Here is a 20739-nt window from a genome sequence, read left to right as displayed (position 1 = left end):
ATACGGATTTTTGATGCTCTTTTATTGACCCTTTGAAACCAAAATTTGAAACAGAGCTACAAATTTAGTAAAAAACATGACGTATCAAATTTTATTTACTTAAAACATTGCGTTTTTGAACTACAGCATTCCCATACAATTGAAAGTATAAGCTGACAAATTGTCATGTTTTTAATAAATTCCATTAAAATTTAAAGATAGCCTACTTAAATGCTTAAAGTGTATGTCAAATTACATAAAATTAAATTATTTCACTTTTGACTTATACTAATCGACAAATTTGGTATAAAATTTCAAAGTGATCTACATTTTAGATGTTAAATTTGTACTCTAAACATGTTCACTTGTACTCACGCAGATGGACAAACAAGCTTCTTGTGAATAGATTTCATTCAAAATTTGATACAAATTTGTATGATGATTTTTATCTATTTTTCTTTCTCGTACTTGAAGTTTACAAAGAAATTGTTGTAATTATCAAAAAACTGGAATCCGAGTTGAATATCCTGAGCCCAAAATGTTTTGAATATATGTCTATCTGTAAATGCAATAACTCTAAAGCAAAGAAAATTCCGAGCAAATTCTCCAAAGATGAAATTTGTATATGGTTTCTACATTCTTTTCGGGAAGACCAATCCGCTTGTTATTCTACGTACATAATGTCCAATCTGATAGTGGCGCAAAGATTAATTTCTAAGCCTTTAGAAAAGTTGACATATATTTTGAATAGGTTGAATTTTATTAATATTTATTTTTCACTTAAAAGAAACACTAGATATGTTTTTGAAAGATCTCATATCTTTGAAGTGTGTCAGATGAGCAGATCGGCACTTGAACTCTTTGGCAATTCAGAAATTAGCTATTTGATCACGATTTGAATAAACACTCTACAGATTATTGATGCTTGAATTTTAATTAATATTCGTCTTTTTCCAATCAGCAATTTCTTAGTGGCTAATTGAATTTTCCATTTTCATAGAAAAAAGATTCTTCTCTAAACATCTTTTGTTCCATTAGATTTTGAAATAATTACATTTAGATTTCTTCATTTTTTTGTATATTTAATTAATTTGTAAGTAAAGAAGACAGTAAGGGGTATTAAAATAATTTTTGAAACACTTTAACTACCATAATAAAAGTGTTAAAATCAAATCTTTCTCAAAATAAGTAGACATTTATTTAATGCAATACATATCCATTTAGGCAGATTTATCGATTAAGTGTAGCAATCGTGATTTATAAAGTATAGAATCTTATTCTTATCTTTCAAAATAAGTAGAATTAGAATAAGTATATTACCTATATATTGTTAGATGCTTGTGTAATAAGCATTACAAAATATGATCATAGAAATGATCACTTAATCAACTGGAAACGATAGGGGTATAACTGAAAATATACGAATACGAAAATATATGAAAGTCATATGATCTAATTTTTTTATTTATTAATATCTTTCAGGTGCATCAGGCTGCATTGTAGTATAAATGGGCTATTTTAATTGTTTTGCCGATAGTTAGTGGGTAAATTTTAAAGTGGGTGGTTTTCACTCAGATATCGTTATCGTTATGTCTTCAAAATATCCATATTATAAGGCATAAATTCAATACAATCTTTAAAATATGAAGCTGTTATGTTTAAATCTTAAATATTTGAGATGGGAAAGTATTATATCTTAAAGAAAAATTGAAATTAGATTTAGATATTCACTGAAATAAAAAATATGTAATTTTCATCGAAATTTATTTATTTTTTATTTTCAAATGCAACATATAATTTATTGAAGTAAAATATCGCTGAGGTTTACTATCATCAATATTATTTTATGTTGCTAGTAGGATTTTTATATATGGATATCTCAACTTTACAGGGCTATTCAAAGAAAAAGAAACAAAGTATAACCTTATTCTTCATCAGAAATTGCAAATAAAAGTTGAAAATTTTAATTCAACACAGCTATGTTTTATAAGTTCCTCCAAATTTTCTCACGATATCGAAGGGATATAATAACTCATACCATACACTTTAAGCATAGGACGAGAGCTGAAAGCGTATTGGATGAGGTAATGGAGTATGGATGATGGTATGATGCTTTGAAAGCCTGCAGATATGTATGTCGTAAGTTTACCAGGACTAGCTGGTTGCGGGAGAAGTACTTTCTGTTTCATATAGCCCTAAGAAAAAAAATTAAATACCACCATACAAGCATATCTGCATTCTTTTGAAACTTCACATGAGGCATGCAGAAAAAATTGTGGAATGAGTCATAGGGCATTTTCTACATTATACGCTTTTCTTAATGGATCCCCATTGAAGACCTATAACTGAGTTGAATTTAAACTTCATTTTCTTTTAACACACATGCAAAATTGTTATAAACACCCTGTATAATAAGTCACAGTAAGACATTACTAGTAATTGTCCATTTTCAAAAAGAAGTACACTTCTTTTGTTCCGGATTTGAAACTTTCACATTCAATAATTTGTCGAAATCGAACATCGAATAGCAAACGTTTTGGTATTTAAATATATAAATAAAAAGAACAATCAATATTAAAAATCTAAATCACTTAAATCGGTCTACGTATTTCCAATGTTCTTTAAGTTCCTGTATGGATGAAATTACAATGAATTCTCTAAATAGTGTGAGTGATCGTAATTGGAGATTATAAAATTTGTCATTCATGGAATTAAAATAGAATTTTCACATCTGAATTTTACTGTCAAATTATTTAAAGCTAATTAAAACTTTCTAAAATTGTGGCAATCAAGATAAAAAAAAAAGGGAAGAAAAATTTTATTAATCATCATAACATCGTCATATTCGAATATTTATCAACTCAAAAGATTTTACTGCAAATGTAATTCAAACTTATCTTTAAGCATTTCATCGAACATAATATACTCTTTTGGAAGAAAATAACATTTCTGTCATAGGTTGTTGCCATTTAATAAAAGTTGAATGCATTAAAATAAAATTTTTGACAAAGAATAGGTTCACGATACAATTTTTGATACATAAACTTATCGATTAAACTCAATTCAAGTATAAAACATTCAAATATTGTCACTTCCCCAAGAATTGGATATTACCTTTTATAATTTTTTTTACTCTTTTACATCTGTTTTCCTTTCTACAGAGCTTTAAGCGAGATAAAATTGAACTTGTTACTTTATTTCTAAGGAAAAATTTGAAGTCGTTATGTCATTATTTGCAAATAATACTGAAACTCCATGAATAGAATGCTTCCAATAAGGATTTGGAAGTGTTATGACGAATTTTGCTTAAGGGCGTTCGATTATTTTCTGAATTGACCTAGTTTAGAGAGATTCGAATAAACACGATCTGTTCCCGATTTTTCTCTCATCATGTTTATTTCAAAGTTATTTCAAGAATTTTCTTTCGGATTCTAAAACTTGGAAAAAATGAAGTACTTATGAACGTTGCTTGTATCTATTAAATAATTAAATGTTGCAAAAAAAAATATTAAATTATCTTGCTCGTTTTAAAGAATCGTTCATTTTTTGTAACATGATTTTTTTTTCTTTTTTGAAGCTTCACTTTTTTATTTTGTCTTTTGTAGCTTAATGTAATGGAAATATTCTATAAAATGGATCAACCCTATTGAAATTGATGCTAAAAAACGATTTATTTAATTATACAGGAAACATAATCAGCTGTATTCATATAAATAATGCAAAGGACATTTTTTATGACTTCATTATTCTTATTTCCCGAACATTGATTAAATTTTGCATATTCCATTTCCTATAGGGTCTTTTTAATTATTGATTTCAGGGCTTTTGTTCCGTCAATGCCAGTTGGTGACTTTTATCGCTAATTAGAACTGTCATATTAGTGAATTTTGACTCTTTTTTTTATGTTAAAATTTCCTTTTGTAGAATTATTTTTTTAATTTATCCGCTCATGCCTTTTGACATATTTGATTCTGCATATGTAATTTAGGTTCATTCTATTTACTAGTGTTAGCAGCCCATGGCTTTAAAAAAGAAAATTTCTTTTAGGGCCATTCTGTAGAGGGTCCGTCAATTGCAATATCCAAAGTCTTTAACTATAAAGATTTGACAAGATTTCGAATTATTTTGCATTTATGAGAAACACCAATATGACTTCTGTACTAAATTTTCTTATATCACGTACCATTGCTATCTTTGAAAAAAATAAGATAAATGGAACAGGAACTAAAACTCTTTCATATACCATTGTCATCATTTTGTAAAAAAAATTAAAATGAACGGAAGAAGAACTTTTATCAAAATGTTGATGCAGCACTGAAATTTCTAATTCAGAAAATTTGTACAAAACTCATTACAGAAATGGAATTTTAACATGACACCTTATTCAATAAATAATGATCGCACTCAAAAACATGAGTGGAGATTAGCATTTTGACTCATGTTGATGTTAATGTTCATAAAAATGGCGCCAGCACGTAGAAAGCCGTGTCAAAAAGAGAACGCACTTAAAGAATTTTTTATATCATGAATTAATTTCTAGGTAAAAGGGTTTTGAAGCGCTCAGTCCGAAATTGCTTAGGCATTCAATGGAAATAAGAAAAATATGTGTGTGCTTAGAAATAAAATAAAAATCTTTTGCGATAGCCACCATGGATAATGTTACGTAATGTATTCTTGAATTTGTTATCGGATTATTTATGGGTATTATTATGGGAATTACTAAAGATTCTTGAAGTATGCTAAGGACAATAAATGAAATGAATGAAGAACAATGAATTTCATGAATGAATTCATTTCAGGAATGCATTTCAGCTTCAAATGCAAAACATTTCATATTAATTCAACTTGCAATTTTGGGCGCATTAAGAAATATCATCTTTGTCTTCTCAACTCTATTCTAGCCTTTTAAAATAGAAAACTTGTTCCAAAGAATTCTTAATTTCCTCCCAAAATCTGGGGATAAAATGATTTAAGTATGTCAAATAAATTTCTTTTTTGGGAATTTATGAAGAGTGCTTGAGGATTTTTAAATGCTTTCAAAAAGTCATTTACTCATTCCTTCTTCAGCTTCTGACTATGCTTTGAAATATTAATAGTCTTATTGCATCTGAAAAACAATATATATAAAAAAACGGAATTTGAAGTATTAATTTTTAGATTTAATGCCACACCAACATAGAGATATTGTTATATGATTTAACATGAAATACATTGTCTTCATCTCTATGAAAAAAACGTTGAAAATAATCCAAGTTTGAACTCTCAGCCCTTGAGCTTCAAACTCAGTCATGAATTTGTATGATCTTGGCTTTTATCCAGATTATGACACAAAAATTAAAACTGGGCATTTAAGACATTTTTCCAGTTCTCAGCATCCTCAAACTCTCAAACTAAATGAGTTAGATATAAGCAGACTTTTTTCGATAATTATTTTATCAAAACCTTCTGGTGAAGTAAAAGAAGGAATTTTAAATGAATAAGATATTATTTTATTATTACTTCAGGACTAGAGTCGAGCAGAAAATTAAAATCTTCCTCATAAGTGACTTTTTTGATGTCGGGTGATCTTCAGATAATCTCCGTTTTAGTTAGAAATTTCTATTGAAATATAAACTACTAAGCAATATTGATACTCTCTGATATGGTATACAAGTTGCTAAGGTAGCATTTAGGCCAAATAGCACAAGATATTTTATATTATCTTTAAGATAACTTTAAAATAAGATACAACATCCAAAATCTTTGTTTTAATAGAGATATACAATATCAAGTACCAGAAAAGGATTTCATCAATTTAATGTTTGAAATAAGAAGGAAATCGCCAAATTTCAAAATTCAAGAATATCTGAAATAGATTATTTTCTAAAAAGATAAAACGAAGAACGAAACAAAAGAAAACTGAGTGTAGAAATGTTGGAAGAAAAAATGTAAAAACTCTATCTCCTTTTCTGCATCATTAGTAGAAAAATCTGTCGTGGCCTTTCGACTATCAGCAAAGCAAATTGATTTTATGATTCGTCTCTGGTAGGCGAAACGAATTTTACTTGCTTCTGGACTCTAAAAGTGATTTTGTATCCCATTTTCATCTCATATTGTACTCAAAAAGTATAAATGCAAGCAACAAACGAAAGCGCGTGTTGCCTAAAGACAGACCAACAAGGACTGACTACCAGCATACTGTGCATTGAGAATAGGTTCAGAAACTTTAATCTTGCAGTATCTTTAATTATCAAAAGAGGAAACAGGTGTATTTCAAGTTTCATGAAAATCATCTCAGTCGTTCGTAAATACGTGTACTCACCCATAATACACATATATAAATGTTCAGCTTCTCAAATATCAACACTTAATAAAAACTTTCTGTTTTATTTTAACCAGTTCATAGCAAAATTCAGTAACTTTGATCCCATAATCTGCATGCTTTAAAGTCTTGACGTAAGTTTTAAAAACTTTGAAGATATTTTGATGCAAGATATTTGCTCAGCATTTGTGATTATAATTGTATTGAAATAAAATTTTTATTTATGAATTTCTATAAATACATTTAAACAATAGTGAAATAAAGAAATGAAATCTAAACCGAAAAGCAAATAATTTTCAAAGGCCTGTATATTATAGAAAATTGACATTATTCTCGAAAATACGCAATACAGAAAATAAATATAATAGAAAATACATTTATAATAATGCAGATAACAGCAAGAATAATTGAAAATATCAATTCTTCTTCTTTTTTTAATCCTTATTATTGTCATTATTTTATTTCATCAAAATATAGAATAGAAATAGAAATTTTCATTTCATTTTGAAAATCATAAATAAGGTTATGATTTTCAAAATGAAATGAAAATTTCTATATGAAAAATCCATAATTACTAATCTACCCATTGATATTCCAACAGATTCTTAATCATTTCTTTAAAAAGAAAAGTGATAGACTGCTTCGTCTTGAATGTTAACTATTCGATTACTGGTAAAGTATCAAACAGTTAACCAGAGCTGTAAGAACTTTTTCTAGAAATATCTGTTTCATAGGAGGATATCAGGAGGTAAAAGTAAAATAGGAAATAATTATAAACATTATCAATACAAAAAATCATCCAAAAAAAAAGGATCAACATGCAATAAATAACTAAAAAAATTATTCTATAAATCTCAAATAGTCATTTCCGAACAGAATAGTTACAATAATATCACTAATAATACTAAATGGCAATTCATTATTAATTAAAGAAACTTCCCCTGACTTTAAAGATTATTAGAAGAAACAGAATGAAGCATTCTCTTCTTCATTCTAACATAAAATGAGTAATCATTTCTTTCATTATTAAATAAGAAATTTTGCAACTTCCACTTATTCCTCAGGTTATTTTTCTGGCTTCTTCTTAAGAAATAAATTTATCAAAAAAGTAATTAGGTGATATACAGTAACATCAGAGACAGTGTGGTCTCCCTGCAAGATTCTTCAGTACTCTCTAATAATAGAGAGTGATCCACGAGTGCTCAGATTTTTATTTTCGAAGTCGCAAATGCAAATGCGTATTAGTAATATTGTAAAGAAAACTGGTGCTTGTATATTAATTGCATGCAATGTTATACAAGCACCAGGTTTTACCAAGCACCAATTACCAAGCACCAATACCAAGCACCAATACCAAGCACTAATACCAAGCACTAATACCAAGCACCAATTACCAAGCACTATTACCAAGCACCAATTTAGTAAACAATAGTTATGAAATATTGGTCTTGAATGTTTGTTTGCTTTTTCTTTGTCCATTAATCGTTGGTATGCTATTAATGCGCAAATTCCAGAAAGTCGTATATGTTCTTTGAACGTATTTTTTCCAGAATATGGTATAGAACTATAATTCAAGTCATGCGATTTCATACAAAGTTTTATTTATTTATGACATGTCGTTTTTGAACTATCGTGTTGACATGCAAGCAAAAGTCAATAAACAATCAAACACTTGACTGATTAGGTTCCAAATATGTTACGGGTCTACATTTTATATGTTAAACCGGCGAAAAACATTTTTTTTTATTTCGCTTTTTCTATTTTAAAGTATCGTATGAACTTCTATTCAGATTTCTTCTGACTGGAGTTTGCTCATAATTTGATATAATTCTGTCAATTTGGTGTAAAGACCATATATCAAATATTATCAATCTATTTCATATCGTTCTTGAGTGATAACATCCAGACAAATGTTTTCTTTAGACTCACGGAGATCTGAAAGGCAGACATTCGCCATAATCTCTAGTTGATGATTACTATGATTTCTCTTGTATACTTAATATATGAGAAAGCACCAAAGAGGAATCATCTGTGTCAGAAGGCAGGGTGAAGTCTGAAAAAAAATCATTTTCTAAGTAGTAAGACAGTATATTAATCTGTATTATTATTAGTTCAAACTTAGTAATATTAGTTCAAACTTAAGAGCACATTCCTAATTCTTAAGAGATATACGATTCCCCTCATTAAGGTATTAGGGTTAAATGAGTGATGCAAAATCATTGCTTTTTAATTGTCTTCGTACTGCAGTAATTATATCAGCTTACACCAAAAGATCAACGTATTATACTACAGTTTGTATACCATTAGTAAAGAATAGCATTACTTCATGTATTTTTATTTTCTCATATAAGAAGTAGACAAAGTATGGTCATCATGAAAAAATTCGAATATGAGATTTTAATAATATTTACGTTTCAGAACTCCTGAATCCGAGAAACACATTTTTGGAATTGAAGTAAAAAGAATAATATCTCTAAGTCTTGGTATATGGTTTTTACTTCAAAGTGCAGATTTCCACAAAATTTTAAGTAAAATTTATTCAGAAGAAATATGTATGTCCAACTATCTAAAAATGTTGACAATATAACTATAAAATGAAAAGAGCCAGATGGTTCAGATTTCGTACACAGATTTCACATTTAAAGTGTAGGTACCCAACAAATTGGAGCTAAATCTGTTGCTTCCGAAGGTTGACTGTCTGTCGGTCTCTGCTTTCCCAAACATATAAAGGTGATAACTCAAAAACGCGATGATTTAAAATACGAAATCTAATGTGTGACTACAGTTATAATTCTTATCAATTTTAGCTTCAATCGGTCGAGAAAAAATGTACCCAAAGTATAGTTTTAATGTTGCAGCTATTATGTAATAATTACATTCCAGCGATTAATTCCTAAGATAGCATATTAACTGTTTGTTTCGTAACTATTGTTTGCCAATGCATGAGATTAATAAAACGTTTATTAAAGAATATACGAGAAAATTTCTGGGAGATCAATCCATGGGTTAGTTTTTCGTATAGAAAAGCTTCTTTAGAAAACTCCATCAGTTTTGCATTTTTCATCAAAAAATTTTAACCTCCATGTTTTGATGCATGCTTATATTTTAGACCACACGAACGCTAAAAACTCGCTTTTGGAATTATATCTAAGAACAAGATATGTCAAAAAAAATAAAAGAATGTAATTAGTTATCTAATTTTTTATACGAAAACTTTAAAACTGAGCTATTTTTTGAAGAAATCAAGCAAAAGGAAATTTTTCTGTCAAACATTCCTAGTTCGTGCAAAACGGTAATTCAAAAACACAGCTAGTTAGTTGAATGTAATTTGATATCTTTTATCAAATAAATTTCACATTTACACCGAATTTGAGCAAAATCCCTCCTTATTTTAGCTACTTGTTGTTCTTTCTGCTCATATCCATGTCAACACGACATCTCAAATACGAAATTTATCAGGGAAGTGAAACTTTGAAAGTGGTTATGACCAAAATGATGGACTCACATTGAGTTTTGATCTCAACAGGTCAGAAGAAAAAGATCGAAATGGCATACACATTTACTCTCTGCCGATTTTCTCTTCTGTGTTAGCTACACAAAGTACCTAACACGGAAGAGAAAATCAGCAGAAAAACTCCCGCTAATTAAATTATGTTGTATTTTATGTATGCTTCCATTTTTGTTAAATCTGATGTCCTCTGCTTGCAGGTATCGAACCCCTTGGAGCGACAGCACGGGCCTGGGTCGAGTCCCCTTCCATGCGACGAAACCGCATACGCAGTACCACTACGGCAGTGTCGTGACTCACGGGGAGAGGCACCCGCTGGGGGGGTTCGCCGAGTTCCCCCAAGAAGTCGGACAGAGGAACGGAGGGGGTGCTCGGGTGGAGAGGATCGATAAAATTCCACTGGCCGGAAAGTTAAAGGTGAGATTTGCAACATTCGGTTTCTTTCTTTTTTTTATTAGTATTTTATCGTTTGCAGCTTTCACATATCCATCGATTCCGGCAAACGTTATGAAAAAAGTAAAGGTCGAATTTCATTGGAGTTCCCCCCATCCCCTTTTCTTTTCTTTTTTCATCTAGAAAAAAATCAATGAATGTTATAATTTAGCGAATATTTTTTTTATTATCTTTTTGTGCTTTGTGTGCGAAGTTGATTAGGTGGCAAGGTTTGGAACAAAGATAAGAATTAATTTAACTTTTTGTGTTATGCTGAAAGAAATTTTATCATTTAGATAATAAATTTACTGACACTGCTTTTATCTCTAAATATCTTATTATGAACGAAGTTACTGCTTAACTTTTGAGATTTCAAGGGAAACAAATTGTATGCTATTATCGCTAAAACTATTAATTTGTTCAGTTTTAAAGAATTGAATTTTTTTTATTATTCTTATCAAATGATTATCAGATTGTGATTTCTGAAAAGTTCATACCGTTTCTTGGATTTCTGGTTATATTTATAAATTAAAGCAGAACTTTCGATTAGCAAAAAATACCCAAAACACTGCTACGATATCTTCATCTATCCGAATATCGAACAATTTCATTTTGATATCGTATAATATTTTGTGCTAGTAGAGTCTGAGTAAAAATTAAGATTTAGTTGTCTTTTGTTTCAGCTAGATTCCTTGGCCATGATAGCAAAAATAGTTTTTCAAAATTCTATTGATTTCGAATTAATTTATACTTAATTAAACTGTTCTTTAAAAATGTTTTCCCCTCTTATATTGATTTGCATGTATTTTTGGAAGAGATTTGAAAATTTAATATACAGGAAAGTAATTTAATAATTAAATAAAAGCAAAATGTTTTGTATCATGTCATGTCAAATTGTTTTGTATCATGCATTTCGTATGGGAATTCAATTCCAACTATTAGCGTAGCGAAAATTTTAAAAAAGTATATAAATACTTAAAAAAGAAAATTTCAAAGCATTAAATAAAAGAACTTCTATAATTAATAAGCACTTTGAACTTAGCAGACAAAACTTGGTTATCAATATCAAATAAACTTATAAATATCATTTACCAAAATAATTTTTTTTTTTTGAGAAAGTTGTAATTTCATCCTTCATATTCTATGATTAATTTAAATTCATTTCTATAATCGAAGTTTTTAAAAATTTTAGAAGGTATAATATGGATAGGACTTTATGCAAAAATTTCACGAGTTTCTGTGCCACCATTTGGAAATAGTTGATATGAAAATAGGTATTCTAAATTCTATAAATTAAGTCTTATGTACTACATATATAATTATAAAATTATTTTAACTGGAACCTATTACAAAAAATACATAATAACTTCTTTTGGGAATGACAATTTACTTCAATCATTCATAAGACGCTTGTAAAAGAAAAAAATATTTATTAAATGATTGAATAAATTTACTTCTTACTTATTTTTCAACATTCATTTCGTAATTTAAGTCTTTACTGTGATTTTATTTTTCAATAAACAGTGATCATGCTGTTGTCCTTCTTATGTAGGCATTATCTACAATAACAATAAATAAATTATAATCATGATTTTGTTAATCATAAAAAAATATGTTCATAGAATTGAAAATAAAATGCTAAATATTTGATATATTTTGTGCTAATAGCTTTTTATTAGGTACTGCATTTTTCAATGTATTTCTGTGTATTATCCAAAATGCCAAAAAACTCTTAAACAAAATGTAGAACAATCACAAAATCGTTCACTGATTATGAAAAAAAATATTCTAAAAAAATAACTACTATAATTTGGAATATGGTTGCTTCAATATATTATTAATACTTTGACAAAGTTTTTAATAAAACAATTTATATCACTAAATTTCAATGCGACCACACTTATAGGTCGAAGAATATCAACGTGGTCCTCCAATTCCTGCTAATTCTAGTCAACATTTCCTGATGCATAAATTCCTGCATCTCCGAACCTAACTTTGTTTCAATATTTTCAGTTGGCGTTACCAACACACACACACACACACACACACACACACACACACACACACACACACACACACACACACACACACACACACACACACACACACACACACACACACACACACACACACACACACACACACACACACACACACACACATATATATATATATATACACACACACACACACAGACACACACACACACCACACACACACACACACACACACACAATTTCTATTTTTCATTTCTTTTATTATTGTATTGCGAAATCTTCACAAGCATAGCTTGTAACAACTTTCTCAAGGAAAAAAAAGTTAATCAATGGCCGATCTAAAGATCTCAAATATTTATAAGAAACAAAATTGCTCATTACAGAATAGTCTGCTGAAAGTTTAGGACAGTGCTTACATCATTGTTCTAAGAAGTCCGTTCACAAACAAAAACATTAATCGGCTTAGAGGCTCGCTGTTTAAACTCGAGTTAAGTTCTCCATTCATAGCTTTCAACTGCAAGAAAACTACTGTAATTAGTTTTACGCCTGTTACAGATACATTAATAGGCAATGAAACCACTCAAGGTCTTAACAATGATAATGCCAGTACGTAATTGATAAACTTCTTAGAAAATCGTCTGCAGCTTTTACTGCCCCCATGAGTGGAGCTTCAGTTGCGTCATTATCAATTTAAAAATGTTTCTAAGGCATTCGGTAGCGTTTCTTAACACGAGGGCAATATAAAAGGAAACCTTTCTAATAAAAATCCGCACTTGAAATGTGCAGAGATCGATTTATTCAAAGTTTTGTACGCCTTTTTATGATGCTATTTCCAGAAAAAAGGATAATGAAGTTCATCTTTTATTAACTCCCACTCCAATGACTTTTGAAACAGTTACCGATAACGACGGCAACAGTTTAGAATCTGTGTGAAGAGCATATAAAAAGAGTTTTCAAGCCATTTAGTTTCGACATAGAAAAAGCATCCATTATTCTCTTTTACCTCTTTTTTATTCTACATTTCGTGTCGTCTAGACTAATTCTTTTTACTCTTTTATTGCATCAAAGAAGCTGCCTTTATTTGTAAAGTTTTCAAAAGAATTTTTTTTCACTTCTAAATTGCACATTTCTGCATTAATTATTACGTCAATTTATTCTAATTGTATTCTTTTAATTGTATAATGTCTTAAATAAGTAAATATCTAAATTTCAAATCAAAGATTCATAAAAAAATACCTATAAAAAGATTGATAGTTGTGTATGTTATTCTTGCAGAAAATTAGCTAACGAACTTGGAAATTTTGGTAATTATTCTCCTTTATGTGAGCATTCAATAATTAAATTCCCCTCATTGAAAAATTACACTCATTGCCAAGTAATATCAGTGACCTTATGCATTTAAATTTTACGATCGAGCTTAAAAATTTGGTTAATTATTCTCCTTTAAGTGAGCATCAAATCACTGATATGTAACGTTCGAGCTTCAAAAATTAAGTTACACTCATTGTGAAATATCAGTGACCTTACGCATTTAAAATTTACGATCGAGCTTAAAAAATTTGGTAAATTATTCTCCTTTATGTGAGCATCAAATCACTGATATGTAGAGTTCGAGCTTCAAAAATTAAGTTACACTCATTGCAAAGTAATATCAGTGACCTTATGCATTTAAAGTTTATGATCGAGCTTAAAAATTTGGTAAATTATTCTCTATGTGAGCATCAAATCACTGATATGTAGCGTTCGAGCTTCAAAAATTAAATTCCCCTCATTGAAAAATTACACTCATTACGAAGTAATATTAGTGACTCTATGCATTTAAAGTTTTGCTGATATAGTTGCATCTTGCATAAACACCAGTTTGTTCAGTGCTGTATGTGATATAATTTATTCAAATAAGTGTTTTGACATCTTGCATGAGTTTTTGGCCTTGGCTACGAAGCAGTCTAGTTTATGCAAACCAGAGGACATATTCATATGGGACATATTCTCCTTTTTCTGGATAAATGTTTGTCAATGTAACTGTATCATCCCATTGAATTACTCACTTTCTACAGACAAGTATGTAGATTAGTTCCCATATTCGATGGATCATGCTCCATAAGATGATGAACTCATTTTAAAGATGTTAGGAAAAATGCAAGATTATGAAATCATTCATTAATATTTAGTAGCCATTTTATGACGAATTTGTAAGGCATCACTAGCAATTTTCAAGCTATCTTGTACCATATCGTTACTGGTGATTGCCTTACAATTGCCAGCAAATTGTAAAGCAAATTGCCTTACAATTTCTGACGGCTTTCGAAATATTAAAAGATTATATAGCTGAAGTGGCAAGAATCGGCAGCATTTAGAACTATCACAAAGAAGCAAACGAACAAAAAATTTGATATTAACTCACTAATATTTTGTGACAATAATTTAAATTTTAATTCAACTATTTTAAAAATTCATTTCCCAGTTTACTCACCCTGTTTCAGAATATTTTTTACAATAGTCTGCAGTGAAGCTAGTCAATACCGCAATGGATGAAGATGATGGCAAATTAGCTTTTGAAAATTTTGCAAGCGAAAATGGAACGATATTTGTTTGGTATACACTGTCTCAAATAATTTTCTTGTAATATATTCATTCCGATGATTCCTGCAAGTTCAGATGAAATGACCTGATAGGATTGATGAAATACTATATATTCTGTGGTGGAATTCTGGGAATTTCCCAAAACGTTTTCAAACCATTACTGTGACTAAAAATTGATTTCAGAAATTTGATTCTGGGCAAGGATTCCATGAACAAGGAATTTAGAGGCTCACCAATCCTTGTATATGATGATCCCTGACCTAGGAACAGGATTCAAGGATTAAGAACTGAGCAATCAATGACTCTCTACATTACATAATTAAGATGCAGTCTGCTCATTGCAGAACTTAATTACTCTGCATTAGAATTAAAGATATTTGTTTACGTAATCTTTCCAATTTAAAAAATCATTTGCGTATAAAAATGTGCACTAAATAAATTTGCAGAAATCATTTCCGGATGACAACAACCAATTTATAATGTATACAAAATCGAATTTTACTAATTAAATTAGATAAAAACAAATATAATTTATCAATTAAAAGGAACTCGTAATGAACTATGATTTTCAAAATACCACAAAATTTATTCTTTTGATTACAGTATTTTATGTTTTACTGAAGCTAAAGCAAAAGTAAACGAATTTTTTTTCAAATTTAAATTAATATTTTTATCAACTTAATTAATTATTAAATTCATATGAACTATTTATAATTATTGTTTAAGCAATCATTGGTCATTCGCAAAATTTTAATTATTTCCTTTCAAAACCTTTGAAGATATACAATAAAAACGAAAACCTCTTAGAGTGTCGCCATATTTACTATTGTTGTGTGTTGTTTCAATATATTTCTTTTGCTTGTTTATTGGAAGTTTAGTGACGCTAGAACCATATTTAGTTATACTGCGCCAAGTAAACGGCGCCAGTTCAATACATTTCAAGCAATTGGAAAGAAAATTTGAAACCAAAGATTGATGGTGTCCTTTGGAATTTCATAAAATTAATATATAAAAATTTAAATAACATTTTTTCTGATCAAAATATCATAAAGCAAGGAAAAATGTAAGAAATAACAATCAATCGCTTCGTCAGACAAGTCAGTCTTGAAATAAAAATCAGAGAATGTAACATTCCAACCAAATTACTTTCAAGTATGTGATTTCGTAAAAATTGTGTGCTTTCGCTAGCGGTAAACAATCCACCCGCAAAAAAGATCGAAAAACAAAGTCTAAAGCCCAATATCTCCACAAAACTAACTAAAAAAGTTGAATCAAAACTTCACGCTTTCAACCTACAGTGCAGACTTTCTTTACACTAGAGTAACTTCAAAAATTCCTTCGGGAACGACAAATTTGATGCAATTGGGAATCATGCGAGAGCTAAAGCGCCACCTGGTGAAAAAAATCCTTTATCTTTTAAGGAAAAAAAAAAAGGAACAGCCTTGTTTATTAGGTTGTCTTCAGAACGAGGGAGGGTTCTGATTGACACCTACCTCCCCCTTTCTCTTCCCAGTGCACCGTGGAATTGATTGGAGATGGGAGAGTGATTGTGTTAACCGATTGTGTTGAACCTCTGGGAAAAGAGGGTGGAATACAGATTGAATTGCAAAAAGAATGGTCCCAAACGAGATCGTTTCAACGGAAAATTGCATCAAACCACACCTAGTCACTTCACAGCTTCGGCCTGAAAAAAGAAACTCCTTGTTGCGTTGTCCAAATCCAATTATCTATTACTCCAATTCCATCCTTTAAACAACTGAACCAGAAGTACTGGATAAAGCAATAATAATGCAGGATGAGAGTCTATTTTTTATGGGGGTTTTTGTAGTTATGAATGTCAAAACTAAATTACGAATTATGCAAATACATAGATTTTTTTTATCATGTATTTGGAGTAAACTATCGAAGTTTCTCAAACAATATATGCATATGTGTATTTAAATCGGCTGTTTACATGCAGTGTTAATGGGAGAAAATTTTTTCATATTTAAACAACAGAAAAGAACTATAAATGACATTTTATAATGTTTTTCCTAATAAAAATATAATTTCATATTAAAAAGCTCTTTATAGATTTCGTTCCTTACATTAAACTTATGCATGTTCGTTGTTAATAACGGTTCTGATAAGGAATTCAATAGCTATTTCATTTCTCTAAACTTTTGGAGAGAATTTCAAAATTCTAATGCAATGATTGAAAACACAATACTTATTTTATCGCAGTTCTTTTATAGTTTTTGTGCAAGTTTATAAAATCAGTTACTCAAACAATGGTATAAGGGGATGTCTGTAAAATATTTGGCAAAAGCCTGATGGCATAGTGTCGAAGGCTGAGACAGACAGATTTTGTAATGAAAATTGTGTGAGAAATATGCGCATTGATTCTGTAGAGGACGCTTTTTAGGACATAGCTGAAATATGATGAGATAAGTGATCCGCGATTTAATTCATCATTATCTTGACGAATTTGAAGCAACGCCATCACTGCAAAATGTTGGATTGAATATATATATATTACCAGGAATGATACTTCTGGCGTTATTCACAACAATTTAGTGGGATCATGTGAAAAGTCCTCCATGTCGAGAGTAATACCACTGGGGTACTTGGATCAGGGGTGATCGTTCTTTGATTCAGGTCTAAATTACGATCTGTGGATGAGTGAATGAAATGCGAGAATGAAGTCCGCCCCGTAAAAAGGGTTTTGACGTGTGTATAGTTAAGTCGTACTCTTGGCCCTAGTTGGCGCTACGATAAAAACAAGAGGCCTTAATCGGCCTCTTGTTTTGCCTCCCCCTTAGGCTTAAATCGGCTGTCTTCGAATAGCGGGCTTGTCCGTGGCGAGTGCCATAAGTAACAACACAACAGGATCATGTGTTATATCAAATCGCTTGTACTGCCACTTGCATGGCATCTTTCTACTGAAGCTAGATATCTTCCCATGTCTATCTTGTCGATCGTGCAGGAATTTGGAATTCCTGGTGATATCAGCAGGAATTACCAGAAATTATTTGAAAGTTGGGAGTTAAGTAAGAATGAAGCAGGAATGAACGAGATAGACCGATTCTTTAATCACCACGATCAACATACTTAGCATGCATGGATAGCATTTCGTGTATCATTCTTTTATTGTTCTTATAGGAGAACAATAAGAGAATGATACACGAAATATCCATTAAAATCTCTGAATCTAGTAGCCAGACATTCAGTTGATGATGGAAATGTACATGTTCAGGAAGGCCAACAATTTCCTGGATGATAAATATGGCCTATATAGGATAGACCGATCCTTTAACTATCGTGATCAACAGACTTGGCATAATTGGATATCTTTTTCTAGGAGAACAATAAGATAATGGTCTACGAAATCTCCATTGAATCTTTTGAATCTAGTGGCCAGACACTCTGTTGCTTATGAAAATGTACGCGTACAGGAGTGTCAAAAATTACATGAATGATAAGTATGGATTATATAGGATCGAATAGGATAGAACGATTTTTTTAAACCACAACAATCAACAGATTTGGCATGTATGGATTTTTTTTCTAGGAAAACTATAAGAGTATGATCTACAATAAGGGTATGATCTACGAAAGCTTAGCTAAATCCAGTGAACATTTGCCTAGATAGTCAGTTTCCGTTGAAAATGTGCGCATGCAGAATGCAGAAATTGTCTATATGATAAATAAGGCCCGTATGAGATGGAAACGGATAGACCAATTCCTTGACCAGCACGATCAGCAGATTTGGTATATATAGGTATCTTCTTATAAGAGGAAAATAAGAGAAGGATCTACGAAAGTTCCATTGATACCGATGATTCTAATGGCCAGACAGCCAGTTGCTGTTGGAAATATGCATGAGAAATCTGATACTCTTTCAAATATGCTCCAATTCATGCGCCATTGCTGTGAAAGTTGTTATAACTTTAATAGAAGTTTTTTTATAATGATTTTTTACTGTACTTTTCTTTCGCACTTATATTTACATATTTTTTACGTGCCATTTATACGTGCTACTTATATGTGCCATTTCAGTACACTGTTTCCATTCTAAAATCTGCATATTTTGAGTCCTTTTACTTGATTTTACATTTTTGCAGATATTTTAGAATGGAAACTTCTAATACGTATGCGTAAAATAACAGATACGCCTAAATTCGACACCACGAAAATTATAGCTAAATTCATTATCTTTAAAAGGAGCTGGGTTTTGTCAAAAAAGTCATGATGAATTTCATGGAGGAATATGCAGTGCAGTTACATTTCACGTACAATTTTGAAATGAAATAACTTTTGAATTTATGCAAATAAAATTACAAAATATTCTTTAACGGAAAAAATAGGTACAAATAATTTAATTAATGAAATTTTCAAATTGAGATTTTGCAAAGTTTACACAATAGTGCAATCTAATAAAAAATTCGTTTCCTCTTTCAACGCTTGAAAATAATTCAGTTATATCGTTTTCCAGAATTATAAGATTCTTTTTATAGATGAAATCCTTCATCTGATCCCACAAATAGAAGTCATATGGATTAATATCTGGCAAATAGTTGGCCAATGCATTGCACCAAGATAACAATTTAGGTATTGATAGGATCCAATGACGATGAGTGAATTGTTAAGTTATTAGATAGTTAAGTTATATATTCCAGTTTCAAACTCACTGATAAATGGCATAATTGAATACTGCAAATTACTCTCATAGGAATAATATAATTTTTTTATTTCATTAATGCAATAAGTAAGAAAAATACGACTTTGGGTTGATTAAGTGTTTAGAAGAGAATGTGAAAGAAAAAAGTGGTAGAGCTGTTAAAGAGTTTCATTTTATGCTTTGATTTGCCCACCCGTAACTTATCCGTTATAATATTTGATAAGGTTTTAAAAACTATTTCAGTTCAATATGGCAAATTTATTAAAACTATTCCTGCATTAATAAAATATATATATATATATATTAAGTCCAAATTTATTGGGTTGATACAAATAAAAAAAATAAGATTTTCATCAGCACAAAATCACATTTAAAATATCTTAATACGATTAAAACTGAATCAAACGAATCATAATATAATTAAGTAAGAACACATTATTCAAACTGTGCATGGCGAAACACTTCGGGGACAGTTTGGAAGAAATTTTCCAGATTACATTTGTTGAGTGCGGGCGTATGAACAAAAGATTGATCTAATAGAAAATCTACTTGAGGGAATTTAATTTCCTTTACAGGAAATTGCATCTCTTGGAATTCAAGGAAGCAGGGAGCCTCCATCCTTTCAGCTCCGCTGATTTCGAATTTGTAACAATTGCTTAAGCAACGAAACACTTTAGAATGGAGATACTTAACTTAATTGAAGATTTAACGTTCAGCCAATCACTATCATATCAGCGAATCTTTGGAAAGCGTGGTAATAAAATATCACTGTTTAGGAGACTTAATTGACAAGAGGACGCGTGAATTGTTTCTTGCTTGATTGAGAAATTATTTATTTTCGATAGGTTTCTTATTTTATTTAAATTGTGTCATGGTGGCGAGCAGAGGTTTAAGTCATTTATTTTTACTTTCATCAAAGTATATTATAATTTCAGTAATGTCCAAGCTTGATTTTTTTTAATAAGTTTCTGTGTTTTAGAGACACTGAGAACGAAAACAATATTTTCGAAATTAGACAATATATTCATGAAAACGACAGCCTAAATGTAGAAACCACCAGACAAATGAAAGTCAGTCCTAAGTCACCAATCTGTTTCAAATGTTTTAGATAAAATCCATTTGTCTATATCTCCTTCAGAGGACATGCGAAAACAATAAATCAAAAATGCAAGTAACTATGTGATTGGTTTGGGGTTTTACAACCAAAATTACAATGTTGCATCAAACATTAAATCTGATGAATTAATAATTTTCATCGGTATTACTCTAAGCTGAACTT

At 30.2% G+C, this 20739-nt stretch overlaps 1 protein-coding gene across 3 annotated transcripts in view; it reads left to right on the top strand.

The window, feature by feature from the left end:
* LOC129987636 (uncharacterized) overlaps positions 1–20739 on the top strand; it is a 363982-nt gene that overhangs the window by 140563 nt on the left and 202680 nt on the right. For all 3 annotated transcript variants that reach the window (XM_056095596.1, XM_056095597.1, XM_056095595.1), the window contains exon 3: positions 9989–10205. In XM_056095596.1, coding sequence (XP_055951571.1) covers positions 9989–10205 — 217 coding nt within the window. The remainder of the gene's footprint in view (positions 1–9988; positions 10206–20739) is intronic.

The sequence above is a fragment of the Argiope bruennichi genome, chromosome 10 (assembly GCF_947563725.1).
Source record: "Argiope bruennichi chromosome 10, qqArgBrue1.1, whole genome shotgun sequence".
Lineage (NCBI taxonomy): Eukaryota > Metazoa > Arthropoda > Arachnida > Araneae > Araneidae > Argiope > Argiope bruennichi.
Note: the sequence above shows the minus strand (reverse complement) of the source record. Positions and strands in the feature narration are given on the sequence as shown.